Source organism: Symsagittifera roscoffensis, chromosome 6 (genome assembly GCF_963678635.1).
Source record: "Symsagittifera roscoffensis chromosome 6, txSymRosc1.1, whole genome shotgun sequence".
Classification (NCBI taxonomy): domain Eukaryota; kingdom Metazoa; phylum Xenacoelomorpha; order Acoela; family Convolutidae; genus Symsagittifera; species Symsagittifera roscoffensis.
In genome coordinates, this window is record NC_087067.1 from 51,540,882 (window position 1) to 51,567,171 (window position 26,290).

A 26,290-nucleotide genomic window follows, 5' to 3' on the forward strand; every position below is an offset into this window, starting at 1 on the left:
AGGCAAAATCGTTTCCTTACCGGTATACTGTCTCCTAGGCGAAAACGGAACTGGGAAGTCTCCTCCTAATCTTAATGACCCGAAGGTGTTCCCGGATATCGTATATCTCGCCCTACCATCGCCCGAGAAACGACTGTGGTTAAAGGCAGTTCCCGGGTGCTGGTACCCGTTCCCCCCTCGCATCAGGGCTCCCTGGGCTACAGGTGACGGCACAAACGGGTTCAGTGACTGCGACCGCCGCATTATCAACGGTTGCCATTGATCCGTCATGGCTCTAGTTCAGTTTCAAGTATAGCACTTGGTGACTTCAGCTCACAGTACCTGTCGTAAAAAGAGCTACAAAAACTGCGTGGTTAAATTGGTTCGATGTCGTTCAAAACGGCTTCTTGGTTTCCTTGGAGTTGGTTGGTTTTGGGTTAAGCTGGAGGCTAAAAAGTTACAGCAAAAATGACTTCTCTGACGTTGTTCCCGCTTATTTAGAGGAAACTTCTGACTTCATCTAGCTATGATTAGAGCCGAAAGTGGTCAGCTAATTATACTTGATGCCTGTGGAACAGATTTTTTAGAAGAACTTTTTGAATGAAACGCCATGATTTTTCAGGGTTTTTGTATCTACTGAACTTTTGTTTTATTTGCTGATTTATTTGAGGATGAAAAGCAATGTTTCTCTTCAATGATGAATTAAAGGTAGCTAGATGATGGATACCTATATCAAACGTTATAACAAAAAACGAGCAAAGCATGATTTCCTTAAATACTAGGGTTCTCGTCCAAAGTTAAATACTAGCAAGGCTGCTCGTATATCAGGGCAAAATCCAAGATGTTCTGACTGCCCTTTAATCGATATCGAATAGTTTTTGAAAAGAGAAAATTTTGAAAACTATAAGTTTTGGAAAATAATAAAGATCAAGTGTGAAAGTTTGAGTTGTAAGAAATTAATACGACCAATTAGCTTGCCTCAACTCAATTTGGAACGATTTTGTTGTGATTTTGGGATACCTTGCCACGCATAAATAGTTCGCATTACGCTTCCAAGATAATGGATTAGACCTTCAAAGCGCGCTGAAATAGTCCAGACCAAATTGGCAATTTTCAAACTTCCCAAACTTAGCAACAAATGATCGGAAGGAAATTATCTTTTTAAATTGCATTTAGGGGACTCAATATTTTCAATGGCATAAATTTTTTTAAAATCTATTTTTTCAATTGTCGAAAAGTGACTGAATAAAAAACAAGATTGCTCGTATCAGGGCAAAGGGTACTACTATGATAAGTGGTCCCTTCTTCAAAATAACCAGGTCCCTTGAGAATAAGACACCTAGAGCTCTCAAATCGTTTAACAATTATAATTTTGCCATTCAGAAAGATGTCGCAGTATATTTTCATACAAATTTTGTTTTTTTTTCTACTTCGTAAACCCCCCCCCCCCTTCCTCTTCATTTGAAGGAGGAAAGTTCAGAAAAATTGCCAAAATTGAGTTTTGATGATAAATAAGGTAACAGTTTTATTTTGAACACATTTAACACATTCTTTGAAATTCGGAACAAAAATCACACCTAGCATAAATATTCCGTTTTCTTCGAAAGTCGGAACAAAAATCATCTCAAAAATACATTTCATTTTTCTATGTTTTTTTTTTACAAAATTCAAAGTTATATTGTCTCAAACTATTTCAGCGATCCTGTTAGTTATTTTTATTATTATTATTATTTTCAATTCACTGCTCGTATGTTCCTCGGCTCATTTCTTCGACTTACTCGATTCCTTTTCATTTTAACTTATGTTGGATGTATTTATGTTAGTGCACACCTCCTATTGATTCTACCACAAATGGTCAAAGTTTCAGATAGACGAATGTGTAAGACTAAATTTGTAAACACATGACCCTAATTCAAAATTCTATGACTGGCAGTTAAAGAAGATCCTCCGCAAATTAAACGAAAACTGAATTCTGAATGGCGTTGGGCTGTCAAAATTAGGTTCACTCGCCCCCCAAAATTTAAAGAGTAGCGTGATATTTTAGAGAGTTTTGTCCTGTATTATTTTTGGGCGGTCTGCTTATTATTATGTTAATCTCTATTTGATATCTTCATTTATTCAGCTCAGCTTGTTTGGGTTTCTGCTTGCATCATTTTAAGATGAAGTTCATTTTCTGTTCATGCTAGATTTACCATCTGACCATTATTTCATTTCTGATGCGAAATGTTTTGTTATCATACCGTCTACAGATATAGTTTGGTATAACTATGGAATCATTTTCAAAGAAGACACTTTAACATTATGTTCTCTAGAGCATTGTCTGTTTAACATCCACACACAAAAATACCATATTCTAGGAACTTATTCATCAAAAACCTCTAAGCAAATCTGTTTTAAATCATAGCAAAAAATTTCATTTTCTTGTGAAAGTATTTAATTTTCGATTTTATTACTAACCCGAGATGCCTAGAGTGAACAAAGGAGTGCTTTACCTCTCCTCTGGAGCCTTATGCTACTCTCTGGGTTCTCTCTCCTTCTCCAAATCCGGCGCCCAATCCTCCCAAATCAACACCTGGGTCGGACTCATTGCCATCCCTGTCTGCATTCTCATTCTTTCACTTAACACACACTTTTCCCCCTTTTCTAGACGGAGAAGTCCAGATCTTTACTTAAGTATCCTAAATGGGTTCCTCTTTGGAGGAGCTGCAATATATCTCCACTTTTGGTCTTTGGAGTACCTCTTACCATCTGACAACAACATGGTTGTTGTCGCCTTTTTTATCTGCAGTTCAGTTGTGTTTCAAATTATAGAAGAAAAACGAATGCCTTCAATCTTAACGTTCGCTTCCGTTTTACTCGGCATTTTGGGCACATTTTTTGTGTGCAATCCAACAGATCTGTTCACCAAGAACATTCTCGAACTTGACAATATAAAAGGGGTTTGTTTAGTCGCACTCGCTGGAATTTCTTTTGGTTTTCTCTATTCGAGTGTTAGGAGGTATAACTCCGTTCCTCCAGTTTGGATTTGTCTGGGCGCTGCTTTCGGGAATTTAGCCAGTGGTTTGACCTCTTATAACCCTTGGAGCGATGCCAGTATGCAATCATGTGACCTCTTCCCGCGAATACTGGCTCTAATGGCGTCTGTTTTTCAATCAACCACTTTGTGCTCAAATTTAACAGGTTAACTGTTTTACACTTTGCAAAAGTTTTTTTCTAAAATGATTTTTTGTGAAATTATTCATCAAAATTTGGAAAATTTTTTCCATTTAAGATTTTTCGTTTTGGTAGAAAAATATTGAAGCATTCGAAAACTGTCAAGAATTATGCTTTTTTGGTATCTATTAGCCCGAAAAATTTGGATCAGTTTTATTTAAATTGTTTTTTTTTTAATTTAGATATATCTGTTTTGTGGTATTTCATAGTTGAGGTAGATTCTTTTTAGGTCAACCAACTCAATTTTTTTTAGCTCTCCTAAAACACTAGAAAAAGGTTATTAAAAAAAACAAAAAGCATACAAAATTGCCGTTTAAAAACTTTGACCAAAAAATTGCGTTTTTTCGGGCGCGCGCATTCGTCAAAATTTGCTTAAATAAATATATATGCCCCTTTACAAAGGACTTTAGAAAATTTTAAAGTGTTTAGTCTCGGTTGGTCGGCAAAAGTTGTCGTAAAAAGTACTAAAGGGAGACCTTTTGTGCGGCGAGAGTCGAATCCTTGGCGAGTGGGACGTTTTTCCCACCTACCCCCCTCTAAATCCTCCCCTGAATCATACCATTTATACACGTTTTTTCTAAATGTTACCATATCGGCAGGAGTGATGGAGACGGGCGTGACTGTGACGGCGGCAGCTGTGATCCAACTGCTCTCCCCCGTCTTTTCCTTCCTCCTCCAACTGGTCCTCTTCCCACACATAGTCTGGTGGAGAAGCGGGGTGGGTATCCTCTCTATCATTCTGGCAGTCATGGTGCAGCTGAGAGTGCTGAAGAAAAGAGAGAAGGAGATTGCGAAAAGTCAAGTGATTAGATCATGTTTAACTGAAGACATTCAATTGGTTTAGTCAATGAATGATATTGTAGAGTGCTTTTTGATTATTCTCTATTTGCAAATGAAAACATAAAATATGGATAGATGACCGCGAATACAATTCTTTAAAGTTGATTTTTACATTTGTACAATTGAATCTAAGGCCCACATCTAAATGGGCGAAAATATTTTGATAAAGCCACAGGGTTGTATGAAGGGGGTCAGACACCATTCCTTATGAAGTCGATCCCTCAAAAATCAGCAACCAAAAGGTACTTTGACCAGAAACTTATCATTTTCACTTTTGTCCCACTAGCCCTAGAAATTTTTGAAAGACACCTTGGGTGCAAAATTTTTGAAGAAGAGTGAACTAAAAATATCCATACCTTCCAAAAACTGGAAATTCTACTTGGTGAAATGTGTTCCTAAAAAATCTTTGCAAAAGTGTGCAACCTGGCAAACCTTTAGAAGTGCTGAGCACAAATCAGTTGTTTACAACAAAATTTTTAAGTACTGCAGTTCATTGATCGAATTGACTTACAAAACTATTACTACCTCTAAAGTTTTACAAAATTACTTCACAAGTTTTGAAAACTCAGCGATTTCACAATATTTTTTGCGCATTATTAGAAAAGAGCAAAACAACCATCCGATCTTTTAAAAAAAAACATTTTCGCATATATAAAAAAATATATAATTACACAGGTACACAGGTATCTTCTGATCTATAGGTGTCTCAGCCTATTTCGATCAGCTCCTGTTGTGGACGTCCAGCTCGTCATTCGAGAAAAGATGTATCGTACATATCCTTTCCTCAGTGTGTATCCAGCCTCGAGTTGATTAAACTGATGTGAACGCTTGAAATTACATAACCTGGTAGAGAGTTGCAATCACTTATGGCTGCTATAGTGAAGAATTTACTTCCTATATAGTTACGGGACTGTCTGGTTACCAATACAGGTTTTGGCGACCATTTAAAAGTTTTTTCTTGGAAATTTTTTTCATAACCTTCTTAGCACACTAGAGAAAACCATCCATTCAACCATCAGTTTATTTCTATGCTTTTAACGAAAATAGCTTTTTAACCAGTTTTCCTCGCATTTTGTAAAATTGTTTTTATGAATTCTCTTGTTCTGTTTTTTATTTTTGAATAAAATTTTTTATTGCACAAATGATAAATATTTTGGTTCGAAATATTAAAAAAATTAAATCATTTTGGCATCATTTGGTGATTAAATTCAGGTCAGTTTAGAGAAAAAAAACAGAGACTAAAAGTTGAGCAAACTAACAAAATATAGAATTTTTTAGAATGACAACGTTTTTTATTTACAGTTAAGTATGAGCCGCTCAAACAGGAAAAATTCCAACAACTTATGCTTTCAACTGAACCCTATAAAAAATGGCAACTTATTTCGATATCAAGTCAGAAGAGTTTCAGAAACGGTGAAAAAATCGTTTCCCAAAGCATAACGCATATTGTGCTAAATTCAGGAATCAACTACTCATGCAGGGATGATGGAATGATTGTCAAAACCTATTTTTTCAATTGAATTCTTAATCTCAGAATTGACCAAGTGATTTTAGGAAAGAAAAAAAAACTCAATTTTAAGAAAAAGTTTGCTTTTTTGGTTACATCAATTAGATTTTTCTCATTTTTGTCAATCAATCTGATAAGCATTTCAATCTCAGATTTGACAGTATAAACTCAAGAATTTGAATAAAATACACAAAATGGTCTAAGCTTTCAAAAAACGGGCTTACCCTAAGACCATAACGAAATCTCTTTTAAAAAGGCTGTTCTTCTGATTGAATTGATATCCTCCGAGTTGGCAGGAAGTTTATACGAAAAATGACAAAATTTCTGACATATATCAATGAACTCGAAAACTCTCAAACTTTGACGGTTTCTTTTTAAAATCTAAGAAACAGCCGCTTTTGCAGGAGAAATTGTTTTTGTAATTGAACACTCAATATGAAAATTGGCTGGTGTTTTTTTCCTAAAACTAAAACGGTTTTTTCTAAAATACATGCGCGTAGCTGCATATGCAAAAAAAAATCAAGAAATTTAAAAAAAATTCAACAGAAACTCTCATCTCATGTCTAGCACGGTTGTGAAAAAATAACTGAAATCTTGATAATTTATTCCGGTTCAAAAATTTTGATATCTTAAAGCATATCTAATTTTTTAAACTAAAATGAAGAATGAATCACTCGAGCAGAGATAAATCTCACAAACTAATATTTGATTGAAAACTTATTTTCAGAATCAAAATCAGGAAAAGGAAAAAGTTTCAAAAAACGTCCCAAATTTCCAAAAAAAGTTACCAGAGCAATGTAGAGAAAAAACAGTTTTCACAAGACTAGTGTAGTTATTTTTTTAATTGAGGAAAAAGCAGTCTTTGCTTGCGAAGTTGCAAAATTGTTTTACCCTGATGCAAAAGATAAATGCGCAGTTTTCAAAAAGTCAAAACTTCAAATCTCCTAGGTCCATAGCGGTTCCCTTCCATAGGGAGAGCCGCCCAAGATGTGGAGAATTCCTAATCTCTTTTCGATTGAACGCTTATCCTCTGAAAACTTAGGGTCAGTGTAGAACGAAAAAAAAAAGAGACTAAAAACTGAGTCGGAAAATAAAAACAACGTATTATTCAATTTCAAACAATTTTGCTTCTACAGCTAGGTATCATGGTTCAGAAATTATGGAAATCAGGGTTAAACCACTCATGTAGGAATGGTCCTCGCAGCTTGTTATTACGATTGAAACCTTAATCTAAAAACTGACTGCGTAATTTTTCTGTGCCATTTTCTTTTATCATAACGAGAAGATTTTCTCATTTTTCCCAATGATAAACAGTTTTAAAAACAATTTTAACTCGGATTTGATAAGGTTCATTTCACGAAAAGGAAAAAAAATCAAAAAAAAATGAATTAGGTTTCCTGTAATTTGGGCTTGTTATAAGTCCAGAAAAATTTCTCTCTGAAACAGGCTATTCTTTCGATTAAAAGCTTAATCTCAGGTCAGGCGCAGTATTTTTGAGGCAAAAGCAGAGATTATCAAAACACGTTAGAAAATTTGAAAAAAAAAATCCCAAAAGTAGAGTTGTTTCTTTTTTAAGATTAAAAAATAGCTTTACCGTGATGCAAAACGTTTTTGTCCTGATGCAAAAACAATTTCATATAAAATCTCTCACAGAAATTCAACACGATCTTTCGTTCCTGAAATGACTCAAAAGGAGGCGAGTATGTCGATATAAAAAAATAAAACCAATTAAGCCAAAAAAAAGATGAAACAAAAAAAACCAAACCGAGCTAGTAAAAATACAACAATTGTAAAAATCGAATTTCGATTCGACCGGATTTTTAAAAAGCTAAAACACTAAAGCAACTAAATTGAAATTTGTTTACAGCAAAAACAACGATTCTTAGATGTGGCAACAAAGCCGACAAAACAAAATTGTGGGCCTAATTATTATCTGTTTATATTTGAAACAGAAAAATTCGATTTGAAAAAACAAGTCCTGCTCAGATTCGAGTGTGCACGATATGATATAACAAGAAAATTGAATTCACTATAAACCAAGAAACCAACAGGAGTCCAGATGAGTTCTGTGAACAAACTTATTTAGGGGAAAAAATCTAATGCCCGATTGCAATACCCTTGCTTATCGCAACCGTAAGGAAATCTTTATTTAAAACTGGCGTTTTTCTTTAAGCAATGCACGTACAACATCTGCGTTTTAAAGACCATCTGCAAGTTCTATAGGATTATAACAGGTTGCTGTTTGCCGAAGAGGAGCCGGTTGTATTTAATTTTCATAGTTTTGGGGGTTGTTATCAATTTGATATTGAAATTTCACACAAATGGTTGACACAGAAAACAGCTCTATTGGAGAAGTTATACAAAAACTAATTCTAAAAAAAACAAGACTGCTCGTATCAGGGCGAAGCCCTGAATGTTCCGACTGCCTTTTAAGGTTTATGAAGCAGTAATTACATAAATATCATTAACATTGCATTTAAAATGTTAATGATATTTATGTAATTACTACTCCATAAACCTTCTATGAAATTACTTGAAATTTTCTCTATGAAAGTCTTGAAATAATTGAAATTTTTTCTATGAACCTTATTTGAAATTTTTAAATGAAAATCACCCCCCCCCCACCACACGCCATATAACGTACAAAAGAATAAATTTCGCTCCTATTAACTAATCAACTATGGTAAATCAGCTTCCTTGAACCAATTTGGAATGATTTCTAACACGGAAATAATCCTCCGCTTACGCGTTAATAGCGCGAAATATATCGCGCGTTAATTGACCCAAATTGGCCAAAATGGCAATCCTTAAATCTTCATAACTTTACAAAAAATCATCACAGGTGAAATATCTACCTTTTGAATGATATAAACAAATTCCATCAAAAATGGCTAGTTAAAAAGTCGAAATTTATCTAAAGAAAAAAACCCACCCCGAGCGCAAATTTTCCGTTACTTTTGTATCGAACGTCGGAACAAAAATTTGATGGACTGGTTTGAAGGCCTTCAATAAAATTAAAGCAAAAGCAAGAGTGGCTTATGCAAATAGAGGATAAAATGGAAACCGCCAATATCGGTCACAAGGAATAATAGGAGGTTTGTTTTGGAAGAGAGTTTAGCTGCGGAAAATTAGGCGTGAACCCTTTTGGCATTTAACGAAGACATGTTTGCAGATTTGTCATTTGGAATGCATTTAGCAAACTGTGCTCTGCTTATTATAAACAAAAAATTTATCCTGTTTTAGAGTGCTTTTGCGGTGTAACTGTTTGATCATTTCATACCAATTATTCTTAAGACAAGCTTTCAAATACAAACACTTCAGTCAGTCTAAGAAGATAATCCAAATTTAGACTGAAAAAGTGTCAAATTCATTTCAAGTCGAATTCGTGCCTTTTATATACCTATTCAATTTCTCAATCAATCATTTACAGTAACACACTAATTAAAACAGCCAAATCCGGAAATTTATTATGTTAAATTCATTCTTAAAAAATATTTTCAGAATATAAAAACGTTTCAAGTTTAGTGATGAAAATTCCAATTACGTGTTTTCAAGCTCCACCTCTCAATCATCAATTTAAATTGAGGCATTCACAAATACACATGTCTTGTGGTAATACTCATTCACTTACGCTGGCTTCAAAATACACCGTTCCAACCTGAAATTTATTATCTACATTTTTCACAATTTTCTCTTTTTTGGAAAATTTATCCGGTCAAAGTGATAAGAGCATCCAGTTTATCAATTCGGATCAGGTGTATTCATTTGTATTTTATTCTGTATGCGACCAATTTCAGGTCAAAAAATCAATTCGTATATCCCATTAACAAATATAAAGTTCTATTTTTATAATAAAAAGTACGCACCATTAAAAACATCACAAAAATCAGGAATACTTCATCATGATTCATTTTGATGGCCAACTGTTTCAAAATTGGTTGCAGTTTATTTGAAAAATAGACTTCGCTCACCTCTTCTAAAAACGTTCAAAATAAAAATAGTTCGACTGTTGACGCCTAGAGATATTTTGACAGATTATTTCATAGTATTACTTTTATTATTGATTCACTAAAAGGTTTCTTTTTACCTTGTTTTTCCCAAATCAAATTAAAATCAGTGTTGTTTCGGTTTATGAAGAGAAATATGATTTCAAAACGTATCACTTCTAATTATTTACCAATTATTTATCACTTCCTTAAATTGATCTTTACTTGCAGCTAATTATGCCATTTAAAACAAATTGTAGTTAGCTAATTTATTCTTCAAAGCTAAAAAAAAATTACAAAGTGCTATAAAAAGAAACAGTTTTTCAAAAAAATTGGAAAAAAAGACACAACCCAAAAAGCAGTTAGATAATCTAGTGAAGCTAATTTTCAAAAAAAGACCAATTGTTTTATCGGAAAGAAAGAAATGGGGTGGAAGAAAGTGGAGGTGGGGCTGAAGAGTGCCCCCCTGCAGAGGGGGGTGTACTTTGTGGGCATATCATGTGGGGGAGGAAGAGTGAGGGTGCTGTACATTGGCTCCACCCACACACAGAGTAACCTCAGGGCCACATTCCAACAGGTTAACTGTTTTGTCAACCAGCCAGTGGACTAACCCGCAGTTTAACTATTTAAGCTTGAATGATTAGAGTTCACTTAATCATGATCCCATTCAGTGATGGCTATCTCGCAAGTGATCCTCTTGCTTAAAAAATGCCAAAACTTTGAAATTTTTCATCGTAAGTCTCTCTGCTTAGCGAAGGAATTTCGTAGAAAATTCAATTATTTAGCGCTGTATCGCAGCTTTTATTTGGCAAAAGTCTGATTTTTTTTGCGTCGCAAGATTTTCTTAAATCATAAAAAATCTCCAAATCCAAAACTTTTAAATCAAGTTTCATTGCCAACGAAAGAGAACGAAACGTCGACTGAAACGAATGAAAGAAGACATCAATGACAAAAATGTCTCGTTTCAGCTGTTCAGTATCGGAGGTCAAACCCAAATTGACCCCTGGGACACGGAGTTGCGCTCCTTCCTGATTGGTACATCCCGAAAACACCTCCTCATAGACTGGGTGCCACTCAAGTTCCCCCAGGATGTGGTGGGGGACTACGTGTTGGACACTGTGAAGATGACAGGTTTACTGCCCAGATTCAATCCAAAGAGCGAATTCAGTTGGGCTAAAAAGGACCACCCCTTCCTGCAATATTGAACACTACTCAATTTTTAAACTAACTATTAAAAAGTATCTTTCAAATACTAGCAATTCATTACATTCGAAAATAAATCTATGACATACCTGTTTTATTAATTTAAATTTAAGTTGAAATTTTGAGGGAAAGGGCGCTGAATTGATCAAATTACAAATGGAGCCCGTATTATCTTTCGGTCAGCGCATCAGATAAGTCAAATTGTTGCAAAGGTGTTTGATGTAATGTGAACCAAAGGTTTTCGCGCAAGACTGGTTGCTTTTATTTTATAACGCTTAAAAAAATCGTCACTCTACTGAGCTCGAGCAAAACTTTTGGAGATTTCCTGAATTTTTTTTCCAAAAAAAATCATGACAAAAACATAAATTTTTTTTTGTTTTCTGCAAGTGGCATTAAGCGCGCCTGTCTGATACATATGAATACCCACTAGGAGATCCGAACAGATATACGAAAAAAAAACTTTTTCAAATGTTTTTCAAACATTTAGTGCTTTATTTTTTAACAAAAGCTATGATGAGATGGCGAGGAGGAGGAGAAACCAAGCTTCAAAAACTTTAAAAAAGTGTCTGTATCAGAAAAAAAAAACTTTAGGAGGATAGCCGGTTATTGTGCAAGTAGCACAAAATGTTCGGACAATAGTCTTTAGAAAACTACAGTTTAGAACGTTTTTTTTTCCAAATTAGTGTATTTTTTCTGCTTGGTGTGATAAAATGACCTTAGGTAAAAATATAAAATAGGCATATTAGACAGTCATACTATTATAGGCAAATTGCACAAAAAAATTTATAGAAAGATGACTAGAAAAATTATTTAAAAAATTTCAAAAGCTTTTGCAGAAATTTTTTTAAATTTTTTGAAGTTTTTGGTTCCCAAAATGAAGCTAAAAAAACTCCCAAAAACTAGTTTTATTTGCTTAAAATTTAATTTCAAGGTCTTCAATTAGGCATAACTCAGCTTGTACACCTGCTTGCTTGCTTGCTTTATTTGCTCGATTTATGACAAAAAAATAAAAAATTTCAAACGGGTCTTTCTCAACACTGGAAGAACTTTTTAGAACTGTTTTTAATGTGGTTCGAATCACAACTGAAAAAACTTGATTATAATATACCACTCAACCCATGCGATCATTAATTGTGCTGCTTGATTTTGCGTGGAAAACAAAAAGCAAAAAAAAACAATTACTAAAACACACCCGAGTACAAAGTTTCTCCCCATTTTCAATGGTCGGAACAATAAACCAAATTTGAACAAATTCTTGAGAGATAATGAGGTTTTAATTCAGTATTTGGATATGCTTAATTATCTCTGCCTTCCTTTTAAGAAAGGGACGGAAATTGTTAAGAAGATTAAACCAGCGAACTTTCAGAATTGGCCATTCAGAATGCAGCGAAAATCAGATTTAAAAAAAGCGCTCTTGTAAAAATTTGCTTCTTTGCTTAAAGGCGTGGAAATTCTTCAGTAGATTCCATAGCGGGGGAAATGTCAAGAATATCCCAGTGAGTTTTCTAAAATACACAGTTTGTTTCTATTTGTTCATTTACTGATAAAATTATATCACTGCAAGCATCTTACGTAGCCCAACAAAATTTAAGAAGGGCTTAACCTCCTAAATTGAACGCAAAATTGTTTTCTTTTACTAAAAGTAAATGAGGTTTTGTATGATGAAAATGAAAAATTTTTAGCAAAAAAAAACAAAAAAAAATAATTATACAAAGCTGAAAGAAAGATACCCTTGTTAAAAATTGTTAGGCCACATAAGAGGCTTGCAGTGATATAATATTGTCATTAAAAGGACAAGTAGGTTTGGAGTAATTTTGACTGACTTGTGGCAATGTATATGGTTTGGGTATATTTTTGGGGTGGATTTTTGGAACCGACTTTCGCAAAACAAATACAATGCACCATATTAATTCTGTTAAATTTTTAAACAAAATTGGTCTACATCGTTTTAGGTCTAAAATCAACCCAAGTTGAGAAAAACGCGTTTTCTCGTTTTTTTTTGAATTTTTTTTTCATTTTATCCGGATAAGTTAAACTCAGAGGCGACAAAAAGTTGCATTGATGAATGAACAAAAAACCAATAACTATGATTTACTTTTTAAATTAGTAAATGGAAGACACATAAATACCGAACACAATTACTCGATTTTTCAGAAGTCCTGACAAATTAGTTAAGAAACACAATAATTGTGATCTGAAAAAAAAAACTGAAAACAATTCTAAAAGAACACAACGCTACTGACAATGAGAAATTTTGCAAACCTTTCGAAAACCAATTCCAAGACATTTAAAAAAAACTAAAAATTTATTTTTTGTGAAATCCAAATAAAAAAAAGATAAAAAAAGAATGGAACACAAACAAGAACTATACACTGTTTACGTATGAAAACTGAAATGATTTTGAACAACTAAGAATCCATAAAAACGCTGATTTTCCTTTTTAAACAATCCAATCAGAGAAGACTAACCAATTGAATGAAAAAAATTGGTTTACCAAAAAATCAAACAAAAAAAACCAAAAAATAAAAAATCACAAGCCATCGAACTAACTTCAGAAAATTGTAGCCCAAAAACAGATCAAAAGTAGCTTAACGTGAGAAAAATCCAATACAATTTTTAATTAGTGAACAAAAAAAAGAAAAAAAAGATAAACTCGTCCAGCACTTCTGAACAAAATTATAGAAAAATTTGATATTGAAAATTTCTGATTTGATAACACTTCAAGCTTGCTGTGTTCCCGTTTTCAACATCCTAACACAATGAAACTACGCAAAACTGAATGAACAAAAAATAAGCAGGCAGCAACTCAAATTGACTTTGAAAAACAATAAACTTGACTAGCAATTTTGTTATAAATTCTCAAAAATTTTGAAGTTAATTACTCCTGAATTGAAGGCAATTCAAGCTTGATTGGTTCGCCTTTTTTAAATTGAAACAATTAGTTTTCAAAACAAAATAGGCTGAAAAGCATTGTGAACATATTTTGAATTGATGAAGAAAAACTTAACAGAAAAATAAACAGCAAATTGCGAAAGCTCATAAACAGAATTACCTACGCCAGAAAAAATTTGATCAATATAGCTGATTGAACAAACAAAAGCATAAAAAATAAAAAACAAAGTTATTTTGCAGACTGAAAAAAAAAAAAAATAAATTATTAAGGTTTTTGAAAAAAATTGAAAAAAAATTTCGAAAAACAATTCGAAAATATGTTTTTGTTTTCATTTTTGAAATTTTTACTTTTATTATAAAAGGTCGTCAGAACTGATTTAGAGTTGTCCATTTTGAAAGACTGCAATCATTTCTGTAAAACAAAAAGTAATTGAAAAAAATCATTCGGGAAATGAGCCGGCGGAATTAAAAACGACACTCAAGTGCCGAATTGGGACAAAAATTAACATTAAAGCTATTAAAAATAACAATCATAGAAGTCCGATACCTAATCTAACATGCACAAACTACATTTACCTCTACAGTGAAACGGAAGTCAAAGTATTTCTCAAGGAAGTCAAAAAATTTTCCTACAAACTATCAGCATTGTAAAAAATGACTCTTTCTAATACCAACAAAACACAGAAAGTTAAAGGCGTATAACTTGTCTAAATTTGAAATTTTGAGCATTATTGACAATAATTTTTTTTCTGGCAATTGCCTCGCCAAATCTGAATTTAAGGGTTCAATCGAAAGAAAAAGAGCAGACAATTTGTCTTCATAAGCAGCTACGCACTTAATACTTGCAGAAAATTGGTTTCGAATTGACTTTTTTTTGAAAATTTGACCATATTGAAACCAGTTTTCTACAAATGGTAAGTGAGTAGCTGCTTCTGCAGACAACACTTCTGCTACTTTTCTTCCGTTTGAACACTCGATTTCAGCTTTGGCAGGGTAATTGCCAGAAAATTCTCCATGGTCAAAAAAGTCAAAATTCCATATTTAGACAAATGGCTGCAACTTTTTCTACAAAACAAAAGCTTAGCCGTTTTTTTATGCAACGAGGATTCCCAGCACCTTTTTTTACGATTCAACAAATGGTTGCTAGAGTTGAACGCCCGAATTTTTGCGGGTTAGTTTTATAGAACAAATGCGGAGGAAATCCTATAACATGCTCTTTTGACTAATCTTTAACCTCAAATTGATGTCGCGATTGGAAAAAAATGGTAGGAAACCCTCTACTTATGAAATAAAAAGCCAACTGAACTTTAAAAAAAAAACAATCCAAACCGCGAAAAATCAAATTTGAGCGTAAATGCAGTTTAAATTTTCCTAAAAAATCATCGTGACCTATATGAAAAATCATTACCACCGTTAACACTCAGAAAACAATGAGATTGCAATTTGACAAAAATTTAAGCGTGACCAACAGCTTTCGAAGTGTTCATTGAAAATAAACACTATCAATCTAAGTAAGTGTTTCGTATTAGCTGATTGAAAATTTTTATTTTGCTTGACTGCGAGCAAATTCACGATCAAAATTTTATTTAACAAACATCCGAACTCCAAGAAACCGAAATCAATTAAATGACAACTTTTGAGAAATCGGCAGTTAATAGTTCTGAATTTCAAGAATCTTTGAATTATTATTTTTTTTCAAATTATTAACCAATCAGATGAAACTGGTTCAATAGATATTTTTTTTGTTACAAAGAGGATTCTGAAAACTAAAATTCACTTCAGAAACCAAAAAGCATTCGTTTTTTTTTTGCTTTATTAGCGTTTTTGTAATTGAGACCGGAATTTCCCTTTCTTCAAGCAAATGAATTTGATCCGAACTTGAAACAAATCAAAGGTCAAACCGCGAAAAATCAAATAAGAGTGATTAAATTCGTTCACCAACAATTAAACTCGTTCAAAATAAAAATCCTTCAAACCGATATTTTTGTTCATCAAACCTCTAAAACTAACTTTATTCTCAAAAATTAATGCTGATTACTAGATATAAACCACAAGCATAAACGTTTACACATTAGCTTAAAGTTGATTATTCTACAGCATCTAAGAAAGGCATGTTTCGTCATAATAACTGAAAACCTATTTGGAACGAAAAAACATAGTTATCTGACAGTTGGAAAAGTGTAATGAACGCAAGGAAACTGAAAAAAAATGACTTGTTTTTTTTTTTTCAAAAACCAACTTTTGAATTTCGAAGAAAAAATAGATGGCCCAAAAGCTCTTTGAATTTGTATAACAATTTATGATAAGCATTTTTTGTTAAAATTAACCCAATTTGGGAAAACTGGATCAATATGCAAAACTTTTAGTTCGCTGGGAAATCTGATAATTAATTTCCATTTGCGAAATTAGAAGTCGATCACGTTTTTCATGACCTTCACACTTTTCCTGTTCGATAATCAAATTCTTGAATTCAGCAGAGGAAATGAAGGACCTTTTTCATTTTAGCAGAGGAAATGAACTGAACTTGAAAAGAAATTAAGAGTCACACCGCGAAAAAATCAAATTTGAGCGTGAACAAGACTTCGAAAAAAAAACATTACGACCCACATCAGAATATTCAATAAGTTCATCGACTCTTAAGCAAAGAATTCAATGAAGCACATCCATTCAAGGAGTTTTTTGCAACCTATGACCATATTCTGGGCTCATTTATCTCACTTTTTAAAAATACTTAAGCCTTTACTTACAGAACAAAAGTCAAAAAATTGAATTTCGACGCATAACATAAAATGAAGACTACAAATTAAGGATAAATTACCACTCTACAGCATCAACAGCATTATTTGATAATAGTCGAGAAGATGTTAAGATTCTAGAAATGAGAAAAACAAGAGTATCGAAAAGAAGAGCTAAGTTTGTTGTGATATTATTTGATGTCGGAGAGGCCTTGTTTCTTCGCTTCTGTCTCGTAAATGAGCAATCGCCACAGTTTCACCACAAACACTTTGGCCTCGTCGTCCAACACCTACAAAGGCAATTACTTAATTAAACATATCGATATATCAGGTCATTGACCTGATCTAAACAGATTCAGTGATTCATGTTCCAAGCAATGGCGGATTGAAAAATGACGTTTCTCTCACGCCAGGAATTCGACCCCCAGTCCACTGAAGTGTCCCTCATTTGGTTCTAATTTACAGCACCAATTGTCGGTCGACCAACCATTTGAAACCCACCAACATACTCTAAATTTGAAGTGCCGAGCGCCGAAAAGACGTAATTTCTTGATCAAATTTTTGGCCCTTTTTCGGAAAAGGTCGGCTGCGGCGTAGAATATATATTTTTTTGTCTAACTAGGTTATTATTCACAGTATTTTGGAATATTTCGTATAGTCACAGTCACTTTGGTCGACTTTGAAATCATCCCCCCCCCCCCCCCCCCCCCTAGAGAAAATTCTAGATCTGCCCCTGACTCGCAGAAGAAAAGTAACTCCCCAGGTTAAGCAATCATTTAAAAATTATTAGTCCGTGATCATGTGTTGTATTATTAAATAATATGATTTATTTAAAAACAGCAGTTTATGCTCCACGATATCTTGTATGTCCTTATGAAGCCAGAAAAAACAACAAGTTCAAGTACTAGACTGACTAACCATCTGTACATCACTGAGTAGTACGTTCGGGTCTCCCTTGGCCTTGACCTTTCCACAGATGAACTCTACCAGGGTGGGCTCCTCGTCTCCTATATACTCCTTGATCTTCTTGTTCACCCACGGTTGGATTCTCTTCTCCATCAACAGCTACAACAATACGTAGATTTGGAAAATGTATTATCAAACACTTATAATATAAATGTATTATCAAACACTATAGAAAACATTTCAGTGTTCTTTGAATTTAAAGATCAAACTTTGATTGAAACTTTTTGATAAAAATAAATCATATAATAAAATCATCTTCGCTGTAGTGATTCATCGGATGATTTTATCGCAATTCATTGAAATCACTCGAGAACGCATCGAAAAGGCCTTTCTGCCTGTCGAGTGATGACTCTTAAAGCATTCTTCACGCGTTCGGTTTTAAACACAATATCGTTAGAAAAAAAACAGATTTGTCAAACTGTCAGATTTTTTTTTCCTTTGATTTTTAACTTTCCCGTTTCTTCCATTGATTTTTTGTATCACAAAAATGCTTCTAATAATTCTCTATTATCTGAAACATAAAATTCCCTCTTGGTTTCAAGATGAAAATTTCTTTCACTAAAGATTTATCCTACTGTACTAATTTATTAGAAAGCTTACTTACTGTTTGTGAGCATGCTTTTGTTGTTTACCTTGCTTGTGAATTTAACGTCTTAAGTTTCCCATTACGACTCAAATCTATTTCAGTATCTGTTATTCTCATATTAAATTTTTCCACGGTTGTTTTCTTCTAAGTAATTTAGCTAACAATTTTGTGAGATCGTACAAATGCCTTTCTTTCACAGTAAATGACTTATTTCGATCTCATAGGCCACGCACGTACACTCACGTTTTTTTTAGAAAACGGTATTCTAATTTATTCTCATAGTATCTATGTTTATTCTTATAGTATTCTCCTGTATTTATCAAACAGGAACTCTAGGCAAACTTGCCACGTATTTGAAACTCAAATTAGCGACTGAATAAAACTTAAGAAGCAGAAACAAGGCCGACAATCTTTGAGCAGACAGCAGTTAAGCCGAAAAAACTGATGATTTTGTAAAAACCTTTTAAAAATTTCAAGTCCCTCAGAAACTACCCTGTAGTCCTAGTAACCACCCTGCAGTGAAAATTGAATTTTCATGAAACTCAAAAGCATGTCAGCATCATAAGTGATTCAACTGATTTTGTTCAACTAGTTGTTAAACCGAAAAAAGTTCTACATTCTGATTCGATAACGCTTGCTAATCGCAAGCTTGAACATAGCGAACATACAGTTGGAAAAAAGTCAATTAATTTAAGTTAGTAGAAAAAAATACTGACTTGTGTTCATTGAAAAACCTCAACTTTCGAAACCTCAAAATGGATGGCCTTAAAGCTTTGAATTTCTAGAACAATTTATGATGGATTTTTTTTGAAATTTTTGTTTATTTTGCTGGGAAACCTAACAATTACATTCCATTTTCATAACAAGAAGTCAATCACGTTTTTAGTGACCTTTATTCTTTTGCAGCTCAACAGTTCTTTAACAAAAGACATGAACTGAATTTAAAAAGAAATAAAAAGTCAAACCGCGAAAAAGTACATTTGAGCCTGAACAAACTTAAGATTTTTCATAAGACTTCTTCCAGGAAAACTCAACACAACGTGTTTTCGCTACGTGCATTGACACAGATTTTTTTTAAATGGTGATTGTGTTTTTAAAAACCATTTGGCCCTTTGAACCCGGGAAACTAGCATCTCAACGTTTGTACTTACTTGGTCTACATTTTTGGTCTACATTTCAATGGGTACAAGTTAACTACTGGGGTTCTTACCTCATCCACTTTGTCCCAGTCGACTGGGTAGCTGAACAGTTCGGATCTGTCTGTGGGGATCTTGGAGATCAAGTCTTTCACCTTCTGCTGCTTCTCTTCCGGTGTCAGCAGAGGCTGTAAAATCAAAAGAGAAAATTATCCATCTGGATTTAAATATCTAGTCGCCTACTTCAGCAGCAACAGAAACGGATGCTCAGACATCGAAGACCACCATTCAAAATGCGACAAACAAAATCTCGCAATGACCATGAAAACACCTGATTTATTATTGCCGGTCTAGGGAAAATAATTTAATTCCCCTGCAAAACATGCTTTAAAAATCTTTGAATTGTCATGTAATACCTTTGCTGAAGGTGCAGGTGGCATCTCAGCATCTGTCGGTATCAGTTTCTTCTTCTTAGGCACATCATCATTGTCATCATCGTCCTCTCCGAACACAGAGGCAGTGACTAGTTTCTTCTTGCCACTTCTACTCTGCTGCTTACCCACTGATGTCTGCAGCTGGGCTGAGAATCCAGTTGAGGTGGCAGCGGAGGAGTTCTGCTGGTGGGCTACTGAGGGCGAGTTGGACCCCCCTGAGTGGGGGTGGTGTCCTGGCGAGTCATAGTTGGACACCAGTTGTTGATTGCTGGGCAGGTGGTCTCCTCCATTCATTGCTGTAACCATTGAAAACATCAAAACTTCCGCACAAAATGGACACGAACATCAGCATAATTTCCAATATTCACAAAAACTTCTTAGTAAAAATAATAACAATAATAATCATAAAATAATCAACCCATTTTCGAGCATTTCTTCAGTTAGTACACTTCGGTGGACGTCAAAAGGCAGTGTGCCTGTCCAGTACGACTCAGTTATTCATTTTCCTTTCTAATGGTGAGCAGAGTCCCTTTAGCAACTGGTCTGATGCCAAACCAGTTGAATATAAACTACGGCTTCAAAAACACGCAAATTTTCGAAAAGAAAGAACCGTCCCAAAATCTTTAAGGCCTTCAGAACAAAACTCTTCGAACAAAGTAAGCAAAGCGCCAATTGTTTCAATCCTTTTCACACAAGTATTGATATTCACTTGAGAGTTAAAAGCAAAAAGGGGTATTACTGCGGAAAAACAATGCGACTAACGGTGTCTGTTTGTTTGTTCTTGAGTGTGGCTGTGGTGACTTGGAGGTACTGCTGCATTGGACTTCTTCCCCAATTCAAACGACATCTTTTTCTCAAACATCGGCTGCTGCTGCTGATACTGCTGGGATGCACTGGCGGGCGAGTGATTTTGAGGAGTGTTCTCGTGTTGGTTCTGACAACAGAAATGACTCAACTCAAAGTGAGGAACCAGACAGCCAACAAAGAACTACTTCATCACTCATAACAATTTTCCATTGTTTTGCTGATAATGCTTCTTTTTAGTGATAAATAATGAAAAAAAAGTTAGTAAAAAGCAAACCGATCTGTATCCAAACTGTTTCAACTGTATCCAAAAATCGAGCTTCGTAAGATAATGAAGAATGAACTACTACATCAGTTTATTATATTTTTGATTAAAAAATTAGTAAGAACCAGAAACAGGGACGTATTAAGGTGGGAGGGGGGGGGGGAGAAACGCAGTCTTATCCCCTCTCTCAGAGTTTCAACCACACACACAGAGCCCCCTTTGATAGTATTTTAGGAACCCCCACCTCACACGATCATAAATTTTTTGGTGTAACGAGTGATTTTACAAGGTTGGTTATGAAAACCAAATATATATTTATCATGGCCTAATTAGTTTGCATTTCAATTTTCATAGCAAGGGGGCCTAAAAATAGCAAGGGGCCTAAAAATTTGGTGAAAATGGGGTCTTTATAGTGATTTGGAAGAGCTCTGAAAATCAATTTGGTTGACCAAAACTTTTGAAAACCCACCCCCACTTCAGTAATATCATAGGTCCGCCCCTGATCAGTAATCTTAAACAATATCAGGAAGAAAAGAGATGTTCAAACCAAACCACTCACCCAAGATGAGACTCCGTTCTGTTTGGATCCCCTGCTCATTGCAGTCTCATACTTCCTAGCCTCCTCCTCTTCCTCTTCCTCCTCGTTGTCCGGATGGTCACTCACACTACCCACATTACTCTCATTGCTGCCATCATTGTATGACTCCCCGTCCACTTCCCCCACACGCCTCTCGGCCCCTGTCTCTGCCCCTGCCCCTGCCCCTCCTCCTTCCGATCCATTCTCGTTGCCCCCAAACATGTCTGTCATGGCTGGGTGGGGTATCCTCTTTCCAGGGGACACCTGTTGACCTGATTCTAGTCTCTTGTTCATCGCTTTGAACGGATTGGAAGACTCAACATGACCTACAAGAACACATTCACATTATGCTCCAAAAAGATAGGACCTACATGTTGTTGTTGTTGTTTGCCCAATAGGACATCCATTGTACCCGATAAGTGTTTTAGTCCATCTGATGATATCATCGATTTCAAAATATCACAATCTTGACATATTGAAAGAACTTACCAAACGTCACAATTTACACTGAAACCCCAAATGTACAAAATTCTCTTTAAAAAACAGCCAAAATCACGCATTTTTAAAAAATGCTAGGAGATAAAAACAACATTTAGAGAGACGAGGTAGGGTCAAAACTACACAACCTGAAACGATCTAAAAGTTACTCTTTTTACCATCTCATCCCATCTTTCCAGAGCCTTCGAAACAAAAAGGTGCGAGAATCCATTCGTTTAAAATTACTTCAAAGACTCCAATAAGGCAAACAATCTAGCAAGATCAACAACATATCATAATCAAAAACTAAGTCTTACCTTTCTTCTTTTTCTTTTCCTTCAGCTCCCGTTCACGCTCCTTGAGGGGTTTGTTCATGTTCTCCTCAAACTCCTTCACGATCTTGGCCACTTCGCCCTCCGGGTCCGGGTTGTTTTCCTGCTTCAGTCGCTGCAGGATCTCATCCAACTCCTCCTTCTCCTTCAGTCTGTCTTTCTCGTCCACTTCCTTCTCCTTCTCTCTGTCTCGCAGACGACGCGAGAGGGCGGTGGATCTGAAGCAAGCGAACTCTATCTTTATACACTAGATACAGTCAGATTTTAATTCGGAACTATTCGCAAAGAACATATTGACAGCAAAAAAAGCAAATTTCTATTGTTTTAAATAATTCTGAGAAAGTATCAAATAGTATGCAAAACCGATAAAGTAGACTCAAATTTTATGTTTATTTCGGCCCATATTTATTGACATTTCAAATAATTTTCAAATTAAAAAAAATGCTGTAGTCTTTGAAAAAGTAATTGTCTTACGTGTAGAATCTGGGGTCATCTCTTTGGTCATCGTACTCCTCCAGGAACTCCTTTAGCCGCTTCGCTTCTTTGATCTGAAAAAAAAACAAAGCAAATATTTTCCAAAAATTATTTCAATCTCATTATTTGTAAAAAAAAAGAAAAAAAAGAATTAATCACTGATATCTCCATCTTTAATACTGGAGGTCAGAACTAAATTTCATCCAAGCTGAATTCTTATGCAAAGATATTGCTAGACACAACCCTGCATGAATGTGTGTCTAGTGTTTATACCTGTTCCTTGAGTCTGTCTCTCTCTTTCTCCCTCTCCTTCTCGGCCTCTCTGATCTTCTTCTTCTCTCTTGTCTCCCAACTCTTCAGTCTCTCCTGGTAGGCCGCCTCCTTTTCCCTCAGCTGCTTCTCTATCTTCTCCTGCTCCCTTTTATCCTCCTCCTCCTCCCTACTCAACGACTGCGCACGACCACCCGCCGAACTAAAACATTGCCGACAGAGTTGGAAAAGAGTCAATAAACGCAAGTAAAGAAAAATATTTGAAAAGATTTGAATAAAAAACTCACCTTTCGATTTTGCGAGAAAAAATAGATGCCTTAAAGCTTTGAATTTCTAGAACAACTTGTGATGGACATTTTTTGAAAAAAAAAGTAATCCAATCAAAGAAGACTGGATCAATAGGCAAGTTTTTATTTGGCTGGGAAAACTAATAATTAAATTCCATTTTCGAAATTAGAAGTCAATCACGTTTTTTGTGACCTTTACACTTTCGCTGTTCGAAGGAAATGAACTGAACTTCAAACCACAAAAAAGTAAATTGAACAAAATTTAAGACTTTTCCTGAAAATAAAACGAAAAAAGTCATTACGACTTATATAAGATTTGAACTACGTTCACCGTGTCTTACAAAATTCAAACTTCTTTGCACCATAATTTTGAATTTAAAAAACTCTCATCGCCAAGGAAGCGCTCAATGAAGCTCAAAAAACTAGTTTTTGCTTAGTAAAAAAACCAAGCTTAGTTTTTAGCATAAAAGACCAATTTTCATACACAGTGGCTGAGCTGCGCTTCGCAAACACTAGTGAGAACAGATGTTATGAAACTTCTAATGCTACAGATCGTGATTATAGCATAAGTGCCACCAAATGAGCATTTTATTTGCAACTTCGGTTAGAAAAAAAGAAGGTTCATAATAATGCACATGGTCTTTCCCATTTAGGAAAAAGGTCTAAACAGCTAGTTAAATTCCAGATAGCTAATTTAATAATTTAATGCCCACTACCCATACAAAGGCGAAGCTGTACAAAGGCCAAGAACACAGCCGGTTAAGAGGCGAAGCTTCACTTCGCAAACAGTAGCGAGAACACGACAAAAAGCAGCCGTATTAAGTGCAATAAGAAATAAGCCACGAATTAGTAAAAATTCGGCTACGCTCTTTCATTTGCAAATTAGGTAAGAAAAAAGAAGGTTTGTACTTATACACTACGCTGATCGCTAGTGTAAACACGACTAAAACACAAAGGCGAAGCTGCACTTGCCATACACAAAAGATAAAAAGGTGAAAAGTATCACGTAATGTCTACGCCATTTTCGCTCGACAATCGTCAAACACTAGCCACCAATAGCAGATAAAAGAGATGCTATTTGATTGACGATGCCATGCCAGCAAAATTTCCACCAAATGAGCAATTTTATTTGCGAGTTGGGTTGAGAAAAAACTGGACTCCGTAATATAACACTGCTCGCTAGCTCTATGTAAAGACACGCTTTCAGTACATATAGAAACACATAGCAGGATTTAACTCACCGTCTATCCCTTGACCTAGAGTGGGACCTTCTTCTACTTCTATCTCTGCGGTCTCTGTCTCTATCCCTGTCTCTGTCTCTGTCTCGCTCCCTCTCTCTTTCCCGCTCCCTCTCCCGTTCCCGTTCTCTCTCCCTCTCCCTCTCTCGCTCTTTCTCCCTTTCTCTGTCCCGCTCTCTCCTTTCTTCCTCTCTCCTCCTTCTGGTCCGTTCTCTGGACGGAGAGGGAGAACTGGATTTGTCTCTTCTCCGTCTGGACGAGGAGGGACTTGACTTCTTTGAGGACCTCTCACGAGACCTAAACAAACAAAATATGACTGTCTCTGAAACCTTTTGTTGAATTAAAAATGACCGTTTAAATTGAATAGATGACGGCAGAGGTTTCTGATACCAAAATGGTGTAGATAGCAATGATTTCTCTCGTCGATGGCTTCCGAGCTACTTATAAATAAGGGAAGGTGAACACTTATAATGACGTTTCCAGATTATGTTATGAAACTATGAATCACATGTGCCATCAACTTACTTATCAAATAATACATACCGTTTCTTAGGCGCGTCTTTCTCGTCTCTATCCTTGGACTTCCGCGACTTCTTTTTCTCCACTGCCTCCGAATCACTCGCCTCTTTATCACTGCCCTCCTTCAGTTTCTGTCTCTTCTTAATCTGACGATCAATCTCTTCTTTATCCGGACCCTCGTCATTCTAAACAGGTCCAAAATTAAATACAGCGAACACTTCAAGAAACATCTTGCAATCTCCTATCAAAAGATGAAGAGAAAAAGACTACAAAAAGTCTAGAAAGTACATGTAGGTTGGAAGGTTCAAGGGTTGGATTTATGTTCTAGGGACTCCAAAAAAGACAAGATATTTAGTAATGCAAAAGATGCCGATAAAAATGGAATTGGGTATAAACTTTGCTAGGATTCTGTCAACTTCGCAGCTTTCTCGCCCACGTCTCTTTTCTTCTCTCTCGTTGTTCCCCAAAACTGAATGCAGGATGATGTCGCCTGAACCACGCCCACAAGAAGGTTCAAATAGTTGCGTGGATGAACTTTCATTTCATAGCGAGTTTTGATTTGAGTCCTATAAAGCATTCACAGTCCACAAAACGTCTTCTCTTTCCACAACTCAGGCCGTTCACTTATTTATTTTTGGACTCTGGAACGTCTTCATAAAAGGCTCTCATTCCTAATTTAGAGAACTTGATTCTAAGTCAAGGTAGAAGTTTACTTCGGATACTTATATATTAGATAAAACAGTTGCTTTACACAGGAGGCACAGAATTTTCATAGCAGAATTTTGGAGAAAAATAACAAAAACGAAAAAATGAGGTCAAACAGTAGCGAGAAAACGACAAAAAAAGGCAGCTGTATTAAATTTCAAACAAAAAAATAATGACCCTAGATCTCTGTAATTTTCAAGATCAAGTTATAACTGGCATTTTTTTGATGAATTTTAACCAATTCGAGAAAACTGGATTATTAGGAAAAGTCTATATTCCCCAGGTAAATCTAAAAATTAAATTCCACTTTCGAAACTAATAATCGATCAAGTTTCTTCGCGCCATTTCTGCTTTCATAATTGGAGAAGGCATTTCGCCTAGCTTCTAGTAAATGAACCTGCATTGAACTCAAAAAAGGCATCTACACCTAAGGGCGTTCCTATGTGCATTCAAAAGTATGAATGCACTTCTTTTGTTATTAGAGCATTTTAATACGTCCTAAAAAATCATCACGACAAATATAGGAATCTCAACTACAGCTGAACGTCAAATTAAGTGTTTTCCTTGATCCAATTCAACGCTTCTTTAATTCTAACCCAACGGACAGACATTTGGAAAAGACTTGAATTTTTTCAGTTTTTGTTTCAACCATTGAAAGTGGGAGGAACTTCGTCTTCGTGTGCGTTTCAGTTTTTTTTTTTCAACTTAATTCCATGCATAATCAGTCGAGTGATATATAACATAAAAACCGGTTACCTTGGCAAGTAAGAAACAAAAAAATATACTTTTTTCGTTTTATTTTCAAATTCATTTTTTGACAGCAATTAAGTCGACTATGTCTTGTTCCTCTCATCACGAAATTCAC

The 26,290-nt window shown here is 35.1% G+C and overlaps 3 protein-coding genes across 3 annotated transcripts in view; 2 read left to right on the top strand and 1 right to left on the bottom strand.

Moving 5' to 3' along the window:
- Positions 1-2,127: 2,127 nt before the first annotated feature.
- LOC134848345 (uncharacterized) lies at positions 2,128-4,104 on the top strand. The gene is made up of 2 exons (XM_063865748.1): positions 2,128-3,159; positions 3,792-4,104. The coding sequence occupies exons 1-2, from the start codon at positions 2,442-2,444 to the stop codon at positions 4,034-4,036; spliced, it is 963 nt and encodes a 320-aa protein (XP_063721818.1). The 5' UTR covers positions 2,128-2,441; the 3' UTR covers positions 4,037-4,104.
- Positions 4,105-8,724: 4,620 nt separating this feature from the next.
- Positions 8,725-10,790, top strand: LOC134848299 (uncharacterized). The gene is made up of 2 exons (XM_063865694.1): positions 8,725-10,102; positions 10,494-10,790. Exons 1-2 carry the CDS (start codon positions 9,950-9,952, stop codon positions 10,728-10,730), a joined length of 390 nt encoding a protein of 129 aa, XP_063721764.1. The 5' UTR covers positions 8,725-9,949; the 3' UTR covers positions 10,731-10,790.
- Positions 10,791-16,371: 5,581 nt separating this feature from the next.
- Positions 16,372-26,290, bottom strand: part of LOC134848456 (RNA-binding protein 25-like) — a 259,318-nt gene continuing 249,399 nt past the window's right edge. Inside the window, exons 7-17 of the mRNA XM_063865920.1 lie at positions 24,745-24,905; positions 24,205-24,498; positions 22,680-22,878; positions 22,407-22,480; positions 21,918-22,150; positions 21,106-21,449; positions 20,240-20,411; positions 19,460-19,773; positions 19,118-19,231; positions 17,274-17,420; positions 16,372-16,645 (exon numbers count right to left, since the gene is read on the bottom strand). Of these exons, the coding sequence (XP_063721990.1) occupies positions 16,547-16,645; positions 17,274-17,420; positions 19,118-19,231; positions 19,460-19,773; positions 20,240-20,411; positions 21,106-21,449; positions 21,918-22,150; positions 22,407-22,480; positions 22,680-22,878; positions 24,205-24,498; positions 24,745-24,905 (2,151 nt within the window). The 3' untranslated portion in view covers positions 16,372-16,546. The remainder of the gene's footprint in view (positions 16,646-17,273; positions 17,421-19,117; positions 19,232-19,459; positions 19,774-20,239; positions 20,412-21,105; positions 21,450-21,917; positions 22,151-22,406; positions 22,481-22,679; positions 22,879-24,204; positions 24,499-24,744; positions 24,906-26,290) is intronic.

Coding starts and splice junctions, on each gene's coding strand:
- LOC134848345 (XM_063865748.1), top strand. CDS start 2,442: ATGCCTAGAGTGAACAAAGGAGTGCTTTACCTCTCCTCTGGAGCCTTA. Junction 3,160..3,791: donor TTTGTGCTCAAATTTAACAG/GTTAACTGTTTT, acceptor CCATATCGGCAG/GAGTGATGGAGACGGGCGTG.
- LOC134848299 (XM_063865694.1), top strand. CDS start 9,950: ATGGGGTGGAAGAAAGTGGAGGTGGGGCTGAAGAGTGCCCCCCTGCAG. Junction 10,103..10,493: donor TCAGGGCCACATTCCAACAG/GTTAACTGTTTT, acceptor GTCTCGTTTCAG/CTGTTCAGTATCGGAGGTCA.